At 34.8% G+C, this 18,258-nt stretch overlaps 2 protein-coding genes across 4 annotated transcripts; one reads left to right on the plus strand and one right to left on the minus strand.

The window, feature by feature from the left end:
* Nucleotides 1-1,736: 1,736 nt before the first annotated feature.
* LOC114388188 (kinesin-like protein KIN-5D) lies at nucleotides 1,737-8,211 on the plus strand. 2 transcript variants are annotated; one of them, XM_028348529.1, is made up of 23 exons: nucleotides 1,737-1,839; nucleotides 1,957-2,363; nucleotides 2,473-2,602; nucleotides 2,956-3,111; nucleotides 3,202-3,678; nucleotides 3,965-4,062; nucleotides 4,165-4,321; nucleotides 4,420-4,489; nucleotides 4,661-4,737; nucleotides 4,826-4,879; nucleotides 4,967-5,047; nucleotides 5,162-5,273; nucleotides 5,463-5,549; nucleotides 5,652-5,827; nucleotides 5,914-6,075; nucleotides 6,165-6,272; nucleotides 6,348-6,506; nucleotides 6,619-6,702; nucleotides 6,788-6,993; nucleotides 7,077-7,178; nucleotides 7,278-7,387; nucleotides 7,477-7,628; nucleotides 7,733-8,211. In XM_028348529.1, exons 2-23 carry the CDS (start codon nucleotides 2,188-2,190, stop codon nucleotides 7,952-7,954), a joined length of 3,156 nt encoding a protein of 1,051 aa, XP_028204330.1. In that variant the 5' UTR covers nucleotides 1,737-1,839; nucleotides 1,957-2,187; the 3' UTR covers nucleotides 7,955-8,211. The 2 variants fall into 2 exon arrangements, with proteins under 2 accessions (XP_028204330.1, XP_028204331.1); XM_028348530.1 differs by lacking the exon at nucleotides 1,737-1,839 and having other exon boundaries at nucleotides 1,933-2,363.
* A 2,644-nt stretch (nucleotides 8,212-10,855) lies between these two features.
* LOC114387977 lies at nucleotides 10,856-16,357 on the minus strand. 2 transcript variants are annotated; one of them, XM_028348284.1, is made up of 3 exons: nucleotides 15,991-16,357; nucleotides 11,514-15,704; nucleotides 10,856-11,243 (listed from the first exon to the last, which is right to left on the minus strand). In XM_028348284.1, exon 2 carries the CDS (start codon nucleotides 15,684-15,686, stop codon nucleotides 11,526-11,528), a length of 4,161 nt encoding a protein of 1,386 aa, XP_028204085.1. In that variant the 5' UTR covers nucleotides 15,687-15,704; nucleotides 15,991-16,357; the 3' UTR covers nucleotides 10,856-11,243; nucleotides 11,514-11,525. The 2 variants fall into 2 exon arrangements, with proteins under 2 accessions (XP_028204085.1, XP_028204086.1); XM_028348285.1 differs by having other exon boundaries at nucleotides 11,514-15,789.
* Between the last annotated feature and the right edge of the window lie 1,901 nt (nucleotides 16,358-18,258).

Here is an 18,258-nt window from a genome sequence, read left to right on the forward strand (position 1 = left end):
AAGAAAAAAAAAAGTTGTCGCGCATGAAAAATATGTGTTCTTATATACATTGTTTCACCCTTGTTTTAACATTTATCTTTCTAAATTAATATTAGTCTTAAACTTCTTTGACATTAACTTTTTGTTTTAAATCTCACATGGCTGTAATTCTAAAATAATTTCTTTTAATTATTTTATGTTAAAATTTTCTCACTCTTCTCAAATTTATCCTTATACTTCAAATTAACACTTTTTTTTTAATATTTTTGGATTAAAATTTATTTTTATCCCCTAAATTAATTTCAACTATTTCTCTCCCATATTTTTAATAACAGATTTAGAGTGTTTTTTTTTTTAACTCTTACACATTAAATTAGAGTTACTATTTTTCAACTATGGCAAATGTCATTCTTAACTTATCATCTCTATTTTTTTAATAGATTATTCACATTTTTTTTATATTTTTAATAATTTTAAGATTTTGTTATGTATATGCCTTTTAATTTTTGTCTAAATTTAAAATAGCGTGCAAAACACAAATTAAATTCTTACCAAATAATATGAATTTAAAACATACTCGGGCATAGGATGCTGTCAAGCATCAAATTTAGAAGCTACATAAGAAACGAAAAAGAAGAAAAAGGAATGCAAGATGGAATCATACAAACCAACTGGCATGTGCCTCATTCTTTATCAAGTGGGGTAACTTCTATAAGTATACTACCATGCTAAACCCCACTCTGTCTTTTCTTTTCTGAGCCACCAAACTTCCTACTCCCTTTCATCCTAGTGCTTTCTCTAACATATTAATTAAAAAAAAAAACTTTACACACAATTTTCCACCCCAATTAGACACCAACTTTGCATACTTTTATTATGTTCTCTATTGAGAAAGACAGGAACGAGGAAGATTTGGACATTATCGGTCACTTAATTATGCACCATCTCAAGTCCACGGAATCTCGATCGAGAGAGATATATACTTCAAAGATTTCGTGTTTTTATCTTCTATAGGTGTGTTTGAATATGTGTTAATTTTGGTTTAATAGCTAGACATATAAATTCACATTGAAAGTACTTTGAAAAATGAAAAGTGAGAGTGAAAGTTTAAACGAATAAAAACACACATACATTATATTCCTATAATTTCTGAAATAATTTTTAATTGAACAATAATTTGTGAAAAAAATTTATCTGTTTTTATTAAATTTCATTTCAATTATCTTATGAATTATTTAGTTTTTTTATTAATATATTTTGAATTATCTCTTTCTCTCTTTTATAAAGATGAGAGAAGATGAATAGATTTCCTAAAGAATTAAAAATAAAATTGAAAAAATATTATAGTTATACACAAATTTAATGTTAATAATTAAATTAATAAACATAAATTAATCAACCATATCTTATAATAAGACACAAATAGAATAACAAATATCTCCCGAGTAATTTTCTAGCAAGCAACAAATTAAATTTTGCAGTGGGTCCTTGGGGCATGCATTCCTCCTCAGTGATAGGAACCCTTAATCCCTCCCCTTTTTTGTAGAATTTTCCAATTCTTTGAATCATCATCATAATAATAATACCACGCAATAAGCGAAGAAGGAAACACCTACTTCTTCTAAAACAGTGATTAAGGACCCACTTCTTCTAAAAGTATTTCTATTACCCAATCTAAGCGCACTTAAAAAAAAAATTAGAGTTGAAATAAGCGAAAGATAGAGCGCATTGTTGGCTTGGCTCTTGGGTTGTGAAATGATTTTTCTATTGACGTAGCTTGTCTTCTTTATAACGGTCGGATGATATGATACGAGAAACGTTCCACGCAGACGCCGTCATCCTCACCCTTTTCCTGCTCACGTAATTTCAAACGCTCCGTAACGGTTTACTTTTGTCTAATTGCACCACTTTTTTTGTTCCTTTCAGCTCGCCACTCCCTCTGCTAATATAATCTTAAAGCAATTGGTTTGTGTGCAGTGAGTAGAGTCTTTGACTTGACGATTTATCACGTGAAGTTCCGTTTGAAACAGAACACACTAGAAGGCCAAGGCCGGCACACTGTAAGTTCCGATTTCAGTTTCACACCCGATTCTTCCTTCCTTCTCGATCCGCACATTTCATTGTTCTTCACACTTTCACTCTTCCATCACGCTGATCGTACCGAGAGTGATCGCGATTCGCCGAACCGATTTAGAAAGTGGAACCGCAATGGAGGCAACGCAGAGAAGATTAGGTGGAGGAATGGTGCCGGTGTCGCCGTCGCAGACTCCGCGCTCCAGCGATAAGCCGGTGCGAGATCTGCGATCTGCGGATTCGAATTCCAACAGTCACAGCAAGTATGACAAGGACAAAGGCGTCAATGTGCAGGTCCTCGTGAGGTGCAGGTGAGTTTGACTCGCTCTAACTCGTCGCTGACTCGGTCATTTAGATTGTTTTAAATTTTAATGCTTCACCGCTCCCAAACTGAGAAAAAGTTCGGTGTCGTCTTTGCAGGCCACTGAATGAAGATGAAACGAGGCTGCACACGCCGGTTGTGATTTCGTGTAACGAAGGTAGAAGAGAGGTTTCAGCTGTTCAGAATATCGCCAACAAACAGATCGATAGAACCTTCGCATTTGACAAGGTTCTCTGCTTCTTGCTTCTTTTTTTTTTTTTTTAAAGAAGAAATTGTTTGGAGTTTTGAATACTTGAATTGTTGCGGGATGGTAAAATTGAGGAAAACATTATTCCGATGAACTGAAGACTCGAGTTAGGAGAGAGAAAATTCATTAAATGTGCGATCAGATTTCCAGAGATAACAACGTTCGGGAATTAAATTTTGAATATGAAGTTCTTTAATTATTATCACATTATTATGTACCTACTCTCGTAATCATGATATTGATAAGGAAGACCTTACACGTTTTTCTTTTATCCTTGTTATCGGAATAAAATTATCCTGTGTGATTATGCTGATTTTGGTTTGTTTTGGCGTAGGTGTTTGGTCCTAACTCTCAACAGAAAGAACTGTATGATCAGGCAGTGTCTCCCATTGTGTACGAAGTGCTTGAGGGCTATAACTGCACTATTTTTGCGTATGGACAGACCGGGACAGGGAAGACATACACCATGGAAGGAGGTGCAAGAAAGAAGGTTATTCGTGTCACCTCATAGGCTCCTTATGGTGTTTTCCTATTGCTTTTTATTGAAATCTATTTTTTTCTTTGCTTCTTGATTCTGCAGAATGGCGAATTTCCGAGTGATGCTGGTGTCATCCCAAGAGCTGTGAAGCAGATTTTTGATATATTGGAAGCTCAGAATGCTGAGTATAACATGAAAGTAACGTTTCTAGAGCTTTACAATGAGGAAATAACAGATCTTTTGGCCCCTGAGGAGACTTCAAAATTTATAGATGATAAGTCTAGGAAACCTATTGCTCTAATGGAGGATGGGAAGGGGGGTGTTTTTGTCAGGGGTTTGGAAGAAGAGATTGTTTGCACAGCAAATGAAATTTACAAGATATTAGAAAAAGGTTCTGCAAAGAGGCGTACAGCTGAGACTCTTCTTAACAAACAAAGCAGCCGTTCTCACTCCATATTTTCTATCACAATTCATATTAAGGAATGCACTCCAGAGGGTGAGGAAATGATTAAATGTGGGAAGCTAAATCTTGTGGACCTCGCAGGCTCTGAGAATATTTCACGTTCTGGTGCAAGAGAGGTACAAATGATTAGATTTGAGTTGCCACATGCATTTAAATGGTAAAATTTGACAATACTTCAATCATGGCCGATAACTTATTGTAGTCAGGCTGTAGGAATATTGATAATGCCAAAATTTGTGTTAATCCCTTCACATTTCAGAAATTGAATTACCATTTGGGCGTTGTCTATTTAGTCCTTTTCATTGCTGGCATCATCTCTGCCTAGTTCTGTCACATTTGTCTGGAAAAAAAATCATAGCTTTAGAGCTTCACTAAGAAGAAGAAAATACTTGGCACTTGCAGGGTAGAGCAAGGGAGGCTGGGGAGATAAATAAAAGCTTGCTTACACTTGGACGAGTGATTAATGCTCTAGTTGAGCACTCAGGTCATGTTCCATATAGGTATGAGTAACTGCAACTTTTCTTGTCAATTCTCAATTTCATTTTTTTATTATTATTTTCTGAGTGATTTTATTATTAAGATATATCTTATTATTATATCAGAGATAGCAAATTAACCAGATTGTTGAGGGATTCTTTGGGTGGTAAAACCAAAACGTGCATTATTGCCACAATATCCCCTTCCATTCACTGTCTGGAAGAAACCCTTAGTACCTTGGATTATGCACACCGTGCCAAAAATATCAAGAACAAACCAGAGGTGACTTTTATAGTTGCTCCTTTATTTTGATCAACCTTTTGCTCCTTTTATCAGGCAGCAGAGCATATCTAATAGTTTAAAGTTGCTTATTTTTTCAGATTAATCAGAAAATGATGAAATCTGCAATGATTAAGGATTTGTATTCAGAAATTGACAGACTAAAGCAAGGTTGTTGACTGTTCCCATATTAATGTAGTTTCCGTCCCTTTATTTTTTCCTTTGTGCTCTTTTTTTCTCTAAATAGAGAGAAAAATAGTATGTTGGTTACTTCTTTCTCACTTTCTCACACTCCTTGATGGTTCAGTGCTGAAATGTAGTACTTTTCTATTTATGTTACAGAGGTGTATGCAGCAAGAGAGAAGAATGGGATCTATATACCACGTGATCGCTACCTTCATGAAGAAGCAGAGAAGAAGGTTTCCTCATAAGTGTTTTAATATAAAATAGAATACTGTTTTAATTTTGGTAACATTCCTAATCTTAAATTTTTACTATTTTCTCTAGGCCATGACTGAAAAGATAGAACGCATGGAACTAGAAGCAGAGTCTAAGGATAAGGTATATTTTGTTATTAATTGTACTCCCATATTTATTATGATCATTGATTCTTGGCTATTGAAACAATGACTGGCCATATGTGTGTAGCAACTGGTGGAGCTTCAAGAACTCTACAATTCTCAGCAACTTTTGACCGATGAATTGAGTGTTAAACTTGAAAAAACTGAGGTAAAAGTGGCCATGCTTAACTGCTTCATTCTTTCGTTCTGGACTTTTGATCCTTTCAGGAATTTAACTGTTTATATCCTAACATAAACTTACACCTGACATCTGTATTTTCAGAAAAGTCTAGAAGAAACTGAGCAGTCATTGTTTGATCTTGAGGAAAGGCACAAACAAGCAAATGCAACAATTAAGGAAAAGGAATTTTTGATATTAAATCTCCTAAAATCTGGTTAGTCATCTGTAATTGTTCCATTTGTGTATTCCCTATTAAATACATTTTCTGGGTTGGTTCAAATGCTACTCGTCTCATGCCTTTGGTGATAGTATAAGGGTTCTGGGTTGATTGAATATTTTTACATGTGCAAAACATTATACTTCCGATCTTCTATTTTCAACAAATTTTCTATACCTTTTCCAGAGAAAGCACTTGTGGAGCGTGCAATTGAACTGCGAGCGGAGCTTGAGAATGCTGCATCAGATGTGTCAAACCTCTTTTCTAAAATTGGTAAGTATGATTCTCTAGTGGTTTTCTAAAACTGGAGAAGCACATCCCTCTAACTAACATCAGGGTTGAAATTTCCCATAAATTGCCTTTTCCAACCTTTAGAGCGGAAGGATAAAATTGAAGAAGGAAACAGAATACTTATCCAGAAATTCCAGTCTCAGTTAGCTCAACAACTTGAAGTGCTGCACAAGACAGTTTCAGCTTCAGTAATGCATCAAGAGCAGCAACTGAAGGACATGGAGGAGGATATGCAGTCTTTTGTATCAACGAAAGCAGAGGTGGGTTAACAAAGGATGCAATTGTATTTATTAAACTTCACTTTTCAGATTTATGAACTACTACTCATTTTGGTATGATTCTGAAGGCTACTGAAGATCTTAGACAACGGGTAGGAAAGTTGAAAAACATGTATGGTTCTGGTATCAAAGCTCTGGATGATTTAGCTGAGGAGCTTAAAGTAAATAACCAGTTAACTTATGATGACTTGAAATCTGAAGTAGCCAAGCATTCATCTGCCTTGGAGGATGTAAGTGGTCTATTACCCTGAAGCCGATTCTACTCAGCTGATTCTACTTAAGATTTCTGGCTCCATTTAACTTAATTTACGTGCTTCAGCTTTTTAAAGGAATTGCCTTAGAAGCTGATTCGTTACTAAATGATCTTCAAAGTAGTCTCCACAAGCAAGAGGCCAATTTAACAGCTTATGCTCATCAACAAAGAGAGGTCCGTTATTTTAGTTTATTTACTGAACTTCTGTGTTAGAGATCCTGAAATTTATGTTTATTTTTTTCCATTCAGGCACATGCCAGAGCAGTGGAGACTACACGGGCAGTATCTAAAATAACAGTGAACTTTTTTGAGACAATAGACAGGCATGCATCCAGTCTGACCCAAATTGTAGAAGAAGCACAATTGGTCAATGATCAGAAATTGTGTGAACTTGAGAAGAAGTTTGAGGTGATTGCAGTAGTGCCTTTTCTGAGAATTACATAAATCATGATCAGAAATTTTTTGCACTTGTTTTTTTTTTCTAACCTTTGATGCTCTCCTCATTCTTTACTGGGTGAAGGAGTGTACTGCCTATGAAGAAAAACAACTACTGGAGAAAGTGGCAGAAATGCTAGCAAGTTCTAATGCTAGAAAGAAACAGTTGGTAAGATTTGTTTTTAACCTGCTAAGTTTACTTATAATGTTGTCAATGAGTACTTGAACATAACATTGCTTTTGATATTTATCAGGTTCAAATGGCAGTCAATGATCTTCGAGAAAGTGCAAATTGTAGAACCAGTAAACTGCGGCAAGAAGCATTAACCATGCAGGATTCTACTTCTTCTGTCAAGGCAGAATGGAGAGTTCACATGGAAAAAACAGAATCCAACTATCATGAGGATACTTCCGCTGTAGAATCTGGGAAGAGAGACCTTGTGGAGGTTCTTCAAATCTGGTATGTATGAGCGAGAACAATGCTTATTTTGTCTCCAATATATTCTCTTCTACTTACCAACTGCTGTACTGAACAAACTGCAGCCTCAACAAGGCAAAAGTAGGTTCACAACAATGGAGAAAAGCTCAAGAGTCTTTGCTTAGTTTGGAGAAGAGAAATGCTGCTTCTGTGGATACTATAGTTAGGTAGGTTTTGTATTCCTTAATAAGATGAAAACAGTTGAAAGACAATACATTTTGTCAACCTTTTTTTTTTTTTTTTTAACTTTTGCTATGTATGGCCAGGGGAGGAAAGGAAGCTAATCATGCCCTACGTGCCCGATTCTCCAGTGCTGTATCAACTACACTTGAAGATGCCGGAACAGCAAACAAGGATATTAACTCATCCATTGATTGTCAGTATTGTGTTATATCTATGCATCATCATTGTTGTCTAGGTAGGTAATACCATGAATGTCATCTGACAAGTTAAAACAAAATGCAGATTCGTTGCAACTTGATCATGAAGCTTGTGGGAATCTGAACTCTATGATCATTCCGTGCTGTGGTGATTTGAGAGAACTGAAGGGTGGTCATTACCACAGTATTGTAGAGATAACCGAAAATGCAGGGAAATGTCTTCTCAACGAATACATGGTAAGAAAGAGACTTACTTAAGGCACCAACTATGTACAAAATATTCACTGGTTACCGGACTCTAGTTTTTTTATGTTATTTAAATAAATTACCATGACATACAGGTCGACGAACCATCTTGTTCAACACCAAGAAAGAGACTCTTCAATTTATCTAGTGTTTCATCCATAGAAGAACTAAGAACCCCATCATTTGAGGAATTGTTGAAGTCATTCTGGGATGCAAGATCTCCAAAACAAGCAAACGGCGATGTTAAACATATCGGGGCATATGAAGCCGCTCAATCAGTGAGAGATTCCAGAGTTCCTCTTACTGCTATTAACTAGGGACAGTCAAAATTCTGTAAATAGCATAATTGTTCAGATGTAAGTCCATAAAATGATATATTCATTTATTTTATTTTATTTTTAAATTTTGAAAAATAGAGGAAAAAGGGCTAATCTGTATGCGAGGCCGGAATATGTAAAAGGTTACCCTTTTCTACAGTAACCTATATTATTGATGTCATCTGAGATTGGTACGTACTACATAATATATGATTTTGGAGGTGTTTTATTAATAAAATTAGGGTATTCCAAACTAATTTTTGACGTTGCCATGTCCACAAGGGATTATCTCGCATTGAAGACAACGAAGAAAAAACTTTGTCGATGAAGTTTTGCAATGTAATAATGAGATACTTTGTCGCACATGGACAAGCAGTACATAGTACGCATAATGTTTGAAAGGAAAGGAAGAAGCCAAACGAAGAAAGATGTGAACCACCAAAGCATTTCATTTCATCAGATAAAGGAAGCTTTGGTGGTTGGCCTAAATACGGGTGTTGGATAATGCTTTGTCAGGAATAAGAGACAAAAAGCCAAAGCTAGGGAAGGGGGGTTTGGTTTATACAGCCTGGTAACATGTGAAGAAAGAATTCTCTTCTCTTGGGTGTTGTAGGGTAAGGAAAGGGAACAACTGAACGAGGTTGGAATACTGATAATTGGGTCCCATGTTAAGGCCGTCTGAGTGAAAAAGCTGCAGCTTCTTATTAGAAAAACAGTTTTTTCTAACACTCTACACACCAGGTTACATTAGGAAATTTTTTACCATCCTGATATTATTCCTTTTTTTAATGCTATTATTTTTTTATTCGTCAAAATAAAAAATAATATCAAAAAATTTATATGTCTTGTTCAATCAATGAACTAAATTTACTTGATTAACACTGTTAATCTGTATTGTTGTTCTTTGTTTTTCTTTTTATTCCTTTTTTTCTTTAAAGAACTGCATAGTACATTCACATACATTGAACGTGAAAACATCATTATTTAACTTTTATTTTTACTATAAGTAGCAATTGGTTTTGATATTCAACAATTGTTTCTGAGATTGGATGTAATACACAAACTGAAGGCACTTTACTCAAAAGATAGCTTTTCTCACATTTTTAAAGTGCTTTTGTAGCTTTAGTTTAAATAAACCATCAATTTATTTTCTGAAGTATCATTCTCTAACCTAAACTAATGAAATTATGTATGTAATTTCTAAAATATTGAACGTTTATCAATTTAGTCTTTGAATTGATATATTTTACTAACTTTCAAGGATTAATATGAAGAACTTGTTACATAGTTATAATACCAGTTTAGTAAAAGTCTATTTTATCCATTATTTATATATGTCTAAATACAAATAATAAAGTAGTTTAAATATTTTTGTTAAGAAAATTGTAAACAAAACATCAAAAAGTAAAAAATTATAAACAAATCAATTCAATTTTTTTCATAATTTATAAAAAAAATGTTTAAACATTTTAAATTTTAAAAATTAACAAAACAAGTACACATGCAACAAAAAAAACACAAATGAAATCATATCATTAAGAAATAAATTTAAACTAAAATAACATCCTTCCTTTAAAAAAAAACTAAAATGTATGACACATTAATTATTTTTTGATTTAAATATGTTTTGGATTCTTGTAAGTTTGTATTTTTTCATTTTTAGTTTTTGTAAGTTTATTTTTTTTAATTTTAGTCCTTGTAAGTTAGCATTATTTTAATTTTTGTTTATGTAAGTTTTTTTTTAGTCTTTGCAAGTTTGTGTTTTTTAAATAGAGTCTCTTTGATATTTCAATTTTTTCATTGATAATTCTTGTTAATTTCTGCTTACGAGAGTAAAAAATAAATGAAAAAACAAATTTACAGAAACTAGGAACAAAATATTTTACAAGGTTTAAAATTGAAAAAATGAAAACCTACATGAATTAAAAAAAATATATTTTTCACAACAAAAAAAAATGAACATATAAAAATAAAAACATATTTAAGCGTTATTTTTTCACAAAAATACTTTTAATTAAAGTATGTTGTAGAATGTTTGTAAGTTTTGTTCGTAAGGGTAGTTTTACAAATAATAATTAATTTAAGATAAATTTAATATTTGTAACTGAATTAATTTTTTAATTATCATGAATTAGTTGATTGAATTTTATAATAAAACTCGAAGAGTAAAATAAATAAAAAATGTAAAAGGGGGCTTATCGACTTCCCTAGTCCAACGTATATAAAAAGATTATTGAGAAGTTGGTAAGACAGGAGCTAATTTACTTGTGGTTCTCTAAATTAGCGTATTTTGAAAAATAATGTCATGGGTAATTGATGAACCGTATTGGAAATTAAACCAAAAATGTAATGTTCATATAGGATATTAAAAAAAAAAAATTAAATTGTCAAGACATTTTTCTAAACTTTATTTTGAAAATTCTCAATTTATTGCTTCATATAATCTTCTTATATTAATTTTTATTTTACATTTTTTTACCTTCAAAATTTTAATTTTAAACAATTTCTGTAGTTATTTTTAAATAAATAACAAAAGTATATTGATTTAAATTACAATAAATTAAATAAAATATTAAGAAACTCATACATGAGAAAAATTTAAATGTTCAAAGAATGTTAAAAAATTTAACGATATATCGTTAATAATGATAAGTAAATAAATAGTTACATTAATTCATTGTAAGTTTTTTTTTTTTTCCTTTTCTCGACCATATTTGTGCGCAACCTAAAGCAGAATCAATTTATCCCGTCATCTCTCCTTCGTCATTTGTACGGTATCAATTTTTTTTACAAGTAAATGGATAGCTCATTCCAAACTACATGTATAGCTCTGGTTCCATTTGTCAAACATTGTTCTCAAGACTAGATCATCCAAGCAAAATAAAAAAATGAATCAAGCAATTGACCAATAACGTCTTCTGTTTTCCTTCTGAGTGTAATTATTATGTTGTCCTGTTCATTTGGGTGAACAGATTTATTGGATGTACTGTCATCATTGTCTTAATTGAACCATATCTATCTACAGATAAAATAAGAATTTTGCGATGCAATACAACAACGCCACATCGCTCAAGAAGGCTATAGATCATTAGAAATTTCAACCCAAAAGGTATTATTTATGGGATGTAAAGCCGTTAAAACATCCAGCTAACCTAACCAAATTCTACAATCTTCAACAAGATCACATTCTATTCTATTCTTCGAGATCAAATCAATCAATATACAAAGGTACTGTTGTGGCACAGCTACAACCAGCATGACCGAACTCGAGTGCCCATGGACCAAAAACCTACAGAAAGATGTATATATTGCATAAGTATTAATAGATGCTCCATTGCTATAATTTCCTTTCAAGTAAAACACAGCAGAAGGAAATTAATCGATAGGAACAATAGAATATTAAAAAAAACCAAGCAAACTTCTCTAAGGTCTGTCTTTGAAATAATTAGTGCCATTGTGCCATAAACAAATGTGTTATGAGATTTTAGATAACAAGTAGCCAAACGGAAAAACGAGCAATATACAATCAAAATAATACCAAAATGAGGTAAATAACTACCTGTAGAATTCTTCACAACAAGCTTGCACTTAATAGTCCAACGGGCCTTTCTCTCCCAAAGGATTCATCATCCAAATCTTCATTTGTTGAATTTTCTTGGCATAACTCTCGAGTAGGATTTAAATCAAGAGCCTCCCAAGCCATTGAATTACCGTCACAAGCATTGCCTTCTTCAGAAGCACGATTGACGTCAACATGTGCCTCTGCATTTGGCCTTGTATCAGTAGGCAAAGGTTCCATTCCCTTATCATCATCAATGCATGGTGGTGGATCCACATTGAGATCTGAGCACAAATCATATCCGCTTTGCTCCCCAGTTCCAGGACAGGCAACAGTTACTGTTCCTTGATCAGATTGATCTGCAGCATCCTTTTTCTGCCTCTTCCATTTCTTTGTGGATGAAGTGCCATCATCCTCAAAATCTTCTTCTTCTCTTTCTCTATGCAAGTAAACCCACAGTTTCCTTTCCCCATCAAATTGTACACAAGGATCACGTTCATAATGCAATCTATCCAAGGCTCCACTAACTACTTGGTTAATTTGTGCATCAGAAACATCTTCAACAATATATTGAGAATCTCGAATTAAAGTACAAACATCTGCTCTAGTGCCAATACTTCCAGGTAATCTAGCTGCAGCATCTCTTACAAGACAAAGAATTGTAACATGTGGTGGTCGATCACGTTTCAACATAAAATGGTCTCGGGCTTTTGATGTTGGCTTACCACCACATCTTCTCAAGGGTGCCACAATAGATTTTTTACCATCAGCTGCAGTATATGAAAAGGCTCTGTCAGGAATTGAGTACCTGAGAACCTCCTCCTTCCTAAAATAAGTCCTCACTTCCTCTGAGCTAGGTCTTATGGTGTTAAGACTCTTCTGAGCCCTCAGATCCCTAAACCTTTCCTTCTCATCAAGGTTGACTTGCATCAATTCCAAAGGCGGAGCAGGAAGACTTCCTATTTGTTGAAGAGTTTCCTGACCACATTTCAACCAATTGGCAAAGGAATCAACCAACTTGACAAGCATCTTATGAGGAAGACCCCAAGCTTCAGGAGATGTCACCTCCTCAATAGTATCATGGTCAGGTGAATTATGAATAACTGGGCCAGTCCATGACCAACTTCTGGTGGATTTTTCATAAACTGCTAGTACCTTCCAACCCTTTGCTCCCAAGGGTGCTGTTTTGGAAGAAAATATCTTCAGAACACCTCTGATCAAATCCTGCAGTGGCTCTTGTGTCTCAAGAATGCAAGGATCACCAGGGTTTGATCTCACACGATTAACAATCTCCTGAACAGTAAGAGAAGGCATGTTCGGATGGTCAGCAGACTCACAGTTGGCATCCGTCTTGCTGTTAGAAAGATCACCATTTGTAGTAGTGCCTTCCTGTGCTTTGTTCAGCTCTTCTCTAGGTTTCCCCATTTCTAAATCGTCTTCTGCATGTGGACTAATCATTGCCATGCGGACTGCTGAAAGAAGATGTATAATAGAAAATGAAAATCCAGTATGAACTGTTGGTGTGATCAAAGTGAATGTCTTTTTCTGTGGCTTGGTTTCCAGTTCTATATCTGCTGTCCCCATATCATTAAGACGTAATTCAGAATTATCCATTTCTGAACTAACCATCCCAGCCTCTATCTTTTTCTTCGACTTTCTTTTTGAATAAGTCAAATCATTTGTCAGGGTGTTTGACAAAAGATTGCCATCTTCATCTCTTCCACCAATGTCTACTACCTCATCCTTCATTTTTCGCTTCTTCGTTGCAGAGTTGCAACCAAGCATTGGTGCCTCAGATCTCTCATTTTGATCACCCTTGTATGCAGAAACATATTTCTGTCCTTTCCTCCCATGCCTACTTTGTCCAACTTCATTATTATCCACAACCAACCGTCTTCTTTCAAGTGAGTTGTCCTCATCACCAGCATAATCATGCAAATATTTAGACCTCAGAATGGAATGATCAAGGTCAGTTCTCCCTTTCTTCTTTCGCTCAGCCGTGTATGCATTTGATGAGGGCATGTCTAACCTTTCAATAGGATCCCCTCGTATTCGGCCATTCTTGCCTGTCTTGTATACCTGTCTCCAATCATCATCAGCATCATCAATCATATCTGATCCAGAGGGATAGATTTCTTCAATAAATTTACCAGCCTGTTTCTGAAAAGGACCACCATTGCGTATTTCACCCTTCTGCTTTACTTTTGAAAGGTAATTTTCTACACCATGCATTTGCCCCCGCTCTGCAAAGCCACCCTTCTTTTTGGATTGTGTTATTACATGTGGCTTCAAATCTGAAACAAATTTGGCCTTCTTGGGATCTAGGTGAGACTTCAACAATTTTGTGCGAGAACCAGCAGCAGTACCCATCAAGTAAGCATATTTGCCCTGTAACAAAGGAGTGTTATCATCATCATCACCCAACTGTTCTGATGAGTCTGATTCAGTTTCTTCACCTCTTAAAAGCATATGACTACCCCTCAAAGGCATTGGATCTTTTTCTCCATTCTGCATAGAAGTCCCTCTTATCTTCTCCTGCAATGATTTTGCCCTGAAGTCAGAGGATAGAAGTCTGTCACTAACCTGTGGCGAGGAAGATCTATAAGGAGTGTAACTGAGATCCGGAGACTCTCTCCCTGCCTTCCATTTCTTGCCCTTTCGATACCAATCATCATATTTAAATGAAGAATCCATACCAAATTCCTGTCCTGGTGTTTCATTGCTATAGAAAAGTTCATCGTAATCTGCTGAGTCCACCATAGTGCCTTTAAGTGATAACTGTGAACTCCTCACTCTAGGCTTAGCCTGATCACTACCAACAAATTGTTGAACATTTTCTAGATACTTAGAATTTCTAGAATATTCATACAAACCTTTCTTAGAAAATGGCTTTGCCGGGAAAATTTTCATATCAGAAGATTGGTTTGCATTTCTAGTGTATCCATGTAGATCAGTCTTTGAAGACAGAGACAGACCCATCAAATTGTCAGTATCCATCTCATCACCTCTCAGAAGGTCATTCCTCTTTCCCATTTTCCGAAAACTAGATTTGTCCATCAGGTTGCTACGTGATAAATTCCGATCTTGATGGACTCCATATGACATTTCCTCGTTATCACCATTCCACAGCTGATCCCTCATCCTGTGCATTGACCCTGAATCATATCCCACCGACTTATTCTGTTGAGAAAGAGCAGAAGTTGAACCATTTAGCCCAGGATTCACATCCAAAGCATGGTAGACAGAAGACGAGCGACCAGTTGGGTCCTTTACTGAAGGTGGCTTTGAACCAGCCAACTTGAGTATGCCTTTAGGATTTTGCTTCCCATACTTCTCTTGCTCCCTAACCACTGATCGTCCTCGTGAATGGATATCTAAACCAGGACCCACCCCATGGAAAGGATAGCGCCCCGTTTTCTGTGAAATTTTCCTATCCTTGTTCTTCCTGCTCCATATACCTTCACCGGACTCCTCATCTGAAGAATCAACTTCCAAATCTTCCTTCTCATACATCAAACTCTTTTGACTTCTCATAATGTTCAGGACACGCAGCCTTTCTTCAATACTGTATCCCCTACAGTTAAGCCAAGCATCTCTTATCTGACAAAGATTGCTAACCATGTTGTTCTGATGCTTCCTCAACAGATGATAGTGCTGTCGCTTCTGAAAAGAACTCAAGCCCTCCTTGTAAAGTGCAACTCTCGGCTCACACAGACCACCCTTCAGCATGTCAAACAACTTCTTAATGGGACTCTCAAAATGCAAGTTACAACCAGTGAAAACCTCCTTCAAGGTCTGAACAAAAGTCTCTTGATCCATGTCAGGAAGATACTTAGCAAGTTCAAACCTCTCCTCCTCACTCAAGCAGTCATTCCACACATCCACGGACAGTACATCTTCAAGGCCAGCAAGATCGTACAGTTCCAACGGAATGCTGCAAGTCTGGTTCCCAATCTGGCAAAACTCCGCCCCAGTCTCACCCAATTCCAGCAAATCAAAATCATCAGACCCCGCCCCAGAATCAGCATCATCAAACTCATCATCGTCGTCGGATTCCACGGCAGAGTTACGCCGCCGAATCACCTCTTCGTCACTGGACATACTTTCCCTACTTCGAGGAGAACACTCGGAATCAAGCCTGGACGCCTTAAAGCTGTTCTTCTCAATTGCCATGAAACATAACACCACAAACTGCCGCAAAAAAAAAAAAAAACGCGTTCACGGACCCAATTTCAAAAAAGTCGAACCCCCCGCGGAACAAATCTCAATCAAAACCCTAACAAACGCAACACCACAAATTCAAAAACAAAACTAGAAACCAATCTCAACATCCTCAAAACAATAACAACAACAACAGTTATAACAACAGTGAAACCACAAACACATTTAAAAAAAAAAATCGAATTTAGAATAAAAAATCACGGAATATGTGAAATAATCGGAAGCGAGGAGATTCAGAAGGGGAATATGGGAATACCTCAATCGCGTGAGAAGAAGAGTGGAAGAAGGAATTGAGGAGAAGACGAGGAAGTGGAAGGAGACATGGAAGGGATGCGCAGTGCGAAATTGGAGAATGGCTTTTGGAAACCCTAAGGAAAGGGGGGAGGGTGTGAAAAAATAGTTATATAGTGAGAAGAGGGAGAGGAAGAAAGGAAGGTGGGGAGGGTACGAAGAAGACGTAGATGACGTGGATGGAGAGGGACCGTTTGATGATGGGGGGCAGCGAAAAGACCAAAAACTCCCACCGCACCAAACAGGGATGAACGCAGAGAGTGAGGCCGCAAGGAAGAAAAGTGAGGATTTAGAGAGAGAAAGAGAAGATGACTGAGTGAGTGAGCGAGCGAGGCAAGTGAGCCAGACCGTTGTGTTGTGAGGGAGTTGCCACTCTACCATGGCCCCACTCCATTCCAACTTCTCACCGTTCGATCGCACGCGTCAGATCTAGATTAACTGCTATAACCTTCTTCACTTCTTTTATGCCTTTTCTTTTTTGTTTTTTCTTAAATATGATTTTAGTTCAGGTAAGTTAATGTTTTATTTTTGTAAATTTGTGATATTTTATTTCTTTTTAATTTATATTTTTTTAAAATTTTAATTCATATAAACATGAATTATAGGAACTATAAATCAAATGATTAGAATCTTATGGTCCATTTGGTTGGAAGAAAAGAAAATTTTCAAATTTTATTTTTAGAAGTCAAATTCCTTATCTGTTTCTTTTATTTTCTCTTCAGCCAAACAAAAGAAAATGTTTTGTAATTTTTATTTTTTTCTTTTTATTTATTCTCCAACCAAACATAGCATTAAAGAAATTAAAATTGAAAAAATATAAATTTATAAAGATTATAAAACAATTTAGAAAAACCAAAATTCAAAAAATATTAACTTATAACACTAAAATTAAAAAATAAATTTATAATAACCAAAAATAAAAAACATATTTAATTTTTTTATCCCTAGACAATCCATTTCCTTTAGTCCATATATAGCCGACACCAAAGGGAACTGCACTGAATTAGTGGAACTGCAAAATTCTATTGCTACTTTGCTAGTAGTATTTTTGCAGTCACTGAACACGGCTGCCTTCTGTTTTTGGGTGTTTCATTTTGTGAGTTGGAGTAATTTAGGTTTGTTAAAATTAAATCTCATATTTAACTGTATTTGTTTGGTTTGATTAATTTAGGTTTGTTAAAATTAAATCTCATATTTATATTATATATTTTTAAGATTTATTTTTATTTACTGTATTTAATATTCATTTTTAATTTTATATAAATGTAAGATAAAAAATATTCATTATTTTTTATGATTAATTATATTTTTTTTAATATTTAGTTTTTCTATGATTACTACATTACATATTTTATTAATTAATATAAAAGTTACAAAAATAATTCACCGAGTCATTAGACTAATTCAGGTTGAGAAAAAGATACATTCAAAAATTAAACTAATTATAAAAAGCCTAACTTAGAGGTTTTTGAGTAAGATGTTAGCAGGCTAGAAGGTGTTAGTAAGAGGGTTAGTGGAAAAATCCAAAGCCTTTTATTTTCCTGGAACATCCAACATTAGGAACATCCTCTCTAAATCCTCCCTCACTTTTCTCCTCTTCGTCTTCTTGTTTTCCCACTCAAAGTGAATTGATCCTCTTCTGGTTGAAAAATATTTTCTTATAATTTAAAATTTAAAATAAAATATTTTTTTTAAATCAGTCTCTTTTAAATAATATTTTACCTTTTATATATTACTAGTCGATTAACTCCTATCTTTTATGAAGATTTATTTTACTTGGTAAATATCTTTTTATCCGTTGAGAGTTGTTGCAGCACGTTGAAGACTTTCAGTTTCAATTCTTTTCTTAACGTTACAAGCTATTTGTTGGCACTTTAGTGGTGCTTGAGCTTCGGTTTTTCTTAATGTTACTGTTCCTTTTTTGTTGCTGCTCGTTGAAGTTTTTTGCCTGTATATATCTGTTTCATCAGCAACAAGGAGATACAAATAGCACTATGCTGGATACACTTATAGAAAAATATCATTTATCTATTTTTCTTTTTTTATAAAATTTTATTATTATATCGATATGTTTTGGAGTATAATTTTATGATTCGAAATCCTTTGATTGCACTCTATTAGATCATGTTTTTTTATTTATAAGGATAACGCATAGTGCGTTTTAATCCAAATTTTTTAAAACTCGTATACCATTAAATTTTATAAACTTTGTATATATTATGATTCAATTTGA

Source organism: Glycine soja, chromosome 15 (assembly GCF_004193775.1).
Source record: "Glycine soja cultivar W05 chromosome 15, ASM419377v2, whole genome shotgun sequence".
Lineage (NCBI taxonomy): Eukaryota > Viridiplantae > Streptophyta > Magnoliopsida > Fabales > Fabaceae > Glycine > Glycine soja.

Bases quoted from the DNA above. Each gene is read 5' to 3' on its own strand.
- LOC114388188 (XM_028348529.1), top strand. From the start codon at position 2,188: ATGGAGGCAACGCAGAGAAGATTAGGTGGAGGAATGGTGCCGGTGTCG. The intron at 4,322-4,419 runs GTGACTTTTATA...TTATTTTTTCAG, and splicing joins ATATCAAGAACAAACCAGAG to ATTAATCAGAAAATGATGAA. The intron at 7,629-7,732 runs GTAAGAAAGAGA...CATGACATACAG, and splicing joins GTCTTCTCAACGAATACATG to GTCGACGAACCATCTTGTTC.
- LOC114387977 (XM_028348284.1), bottom strand. From the start codon at position 15,686: ATGGCAATTGAGAAGAACAGCTTTAAGGCGTCCAGGCTTGATTCCGAG.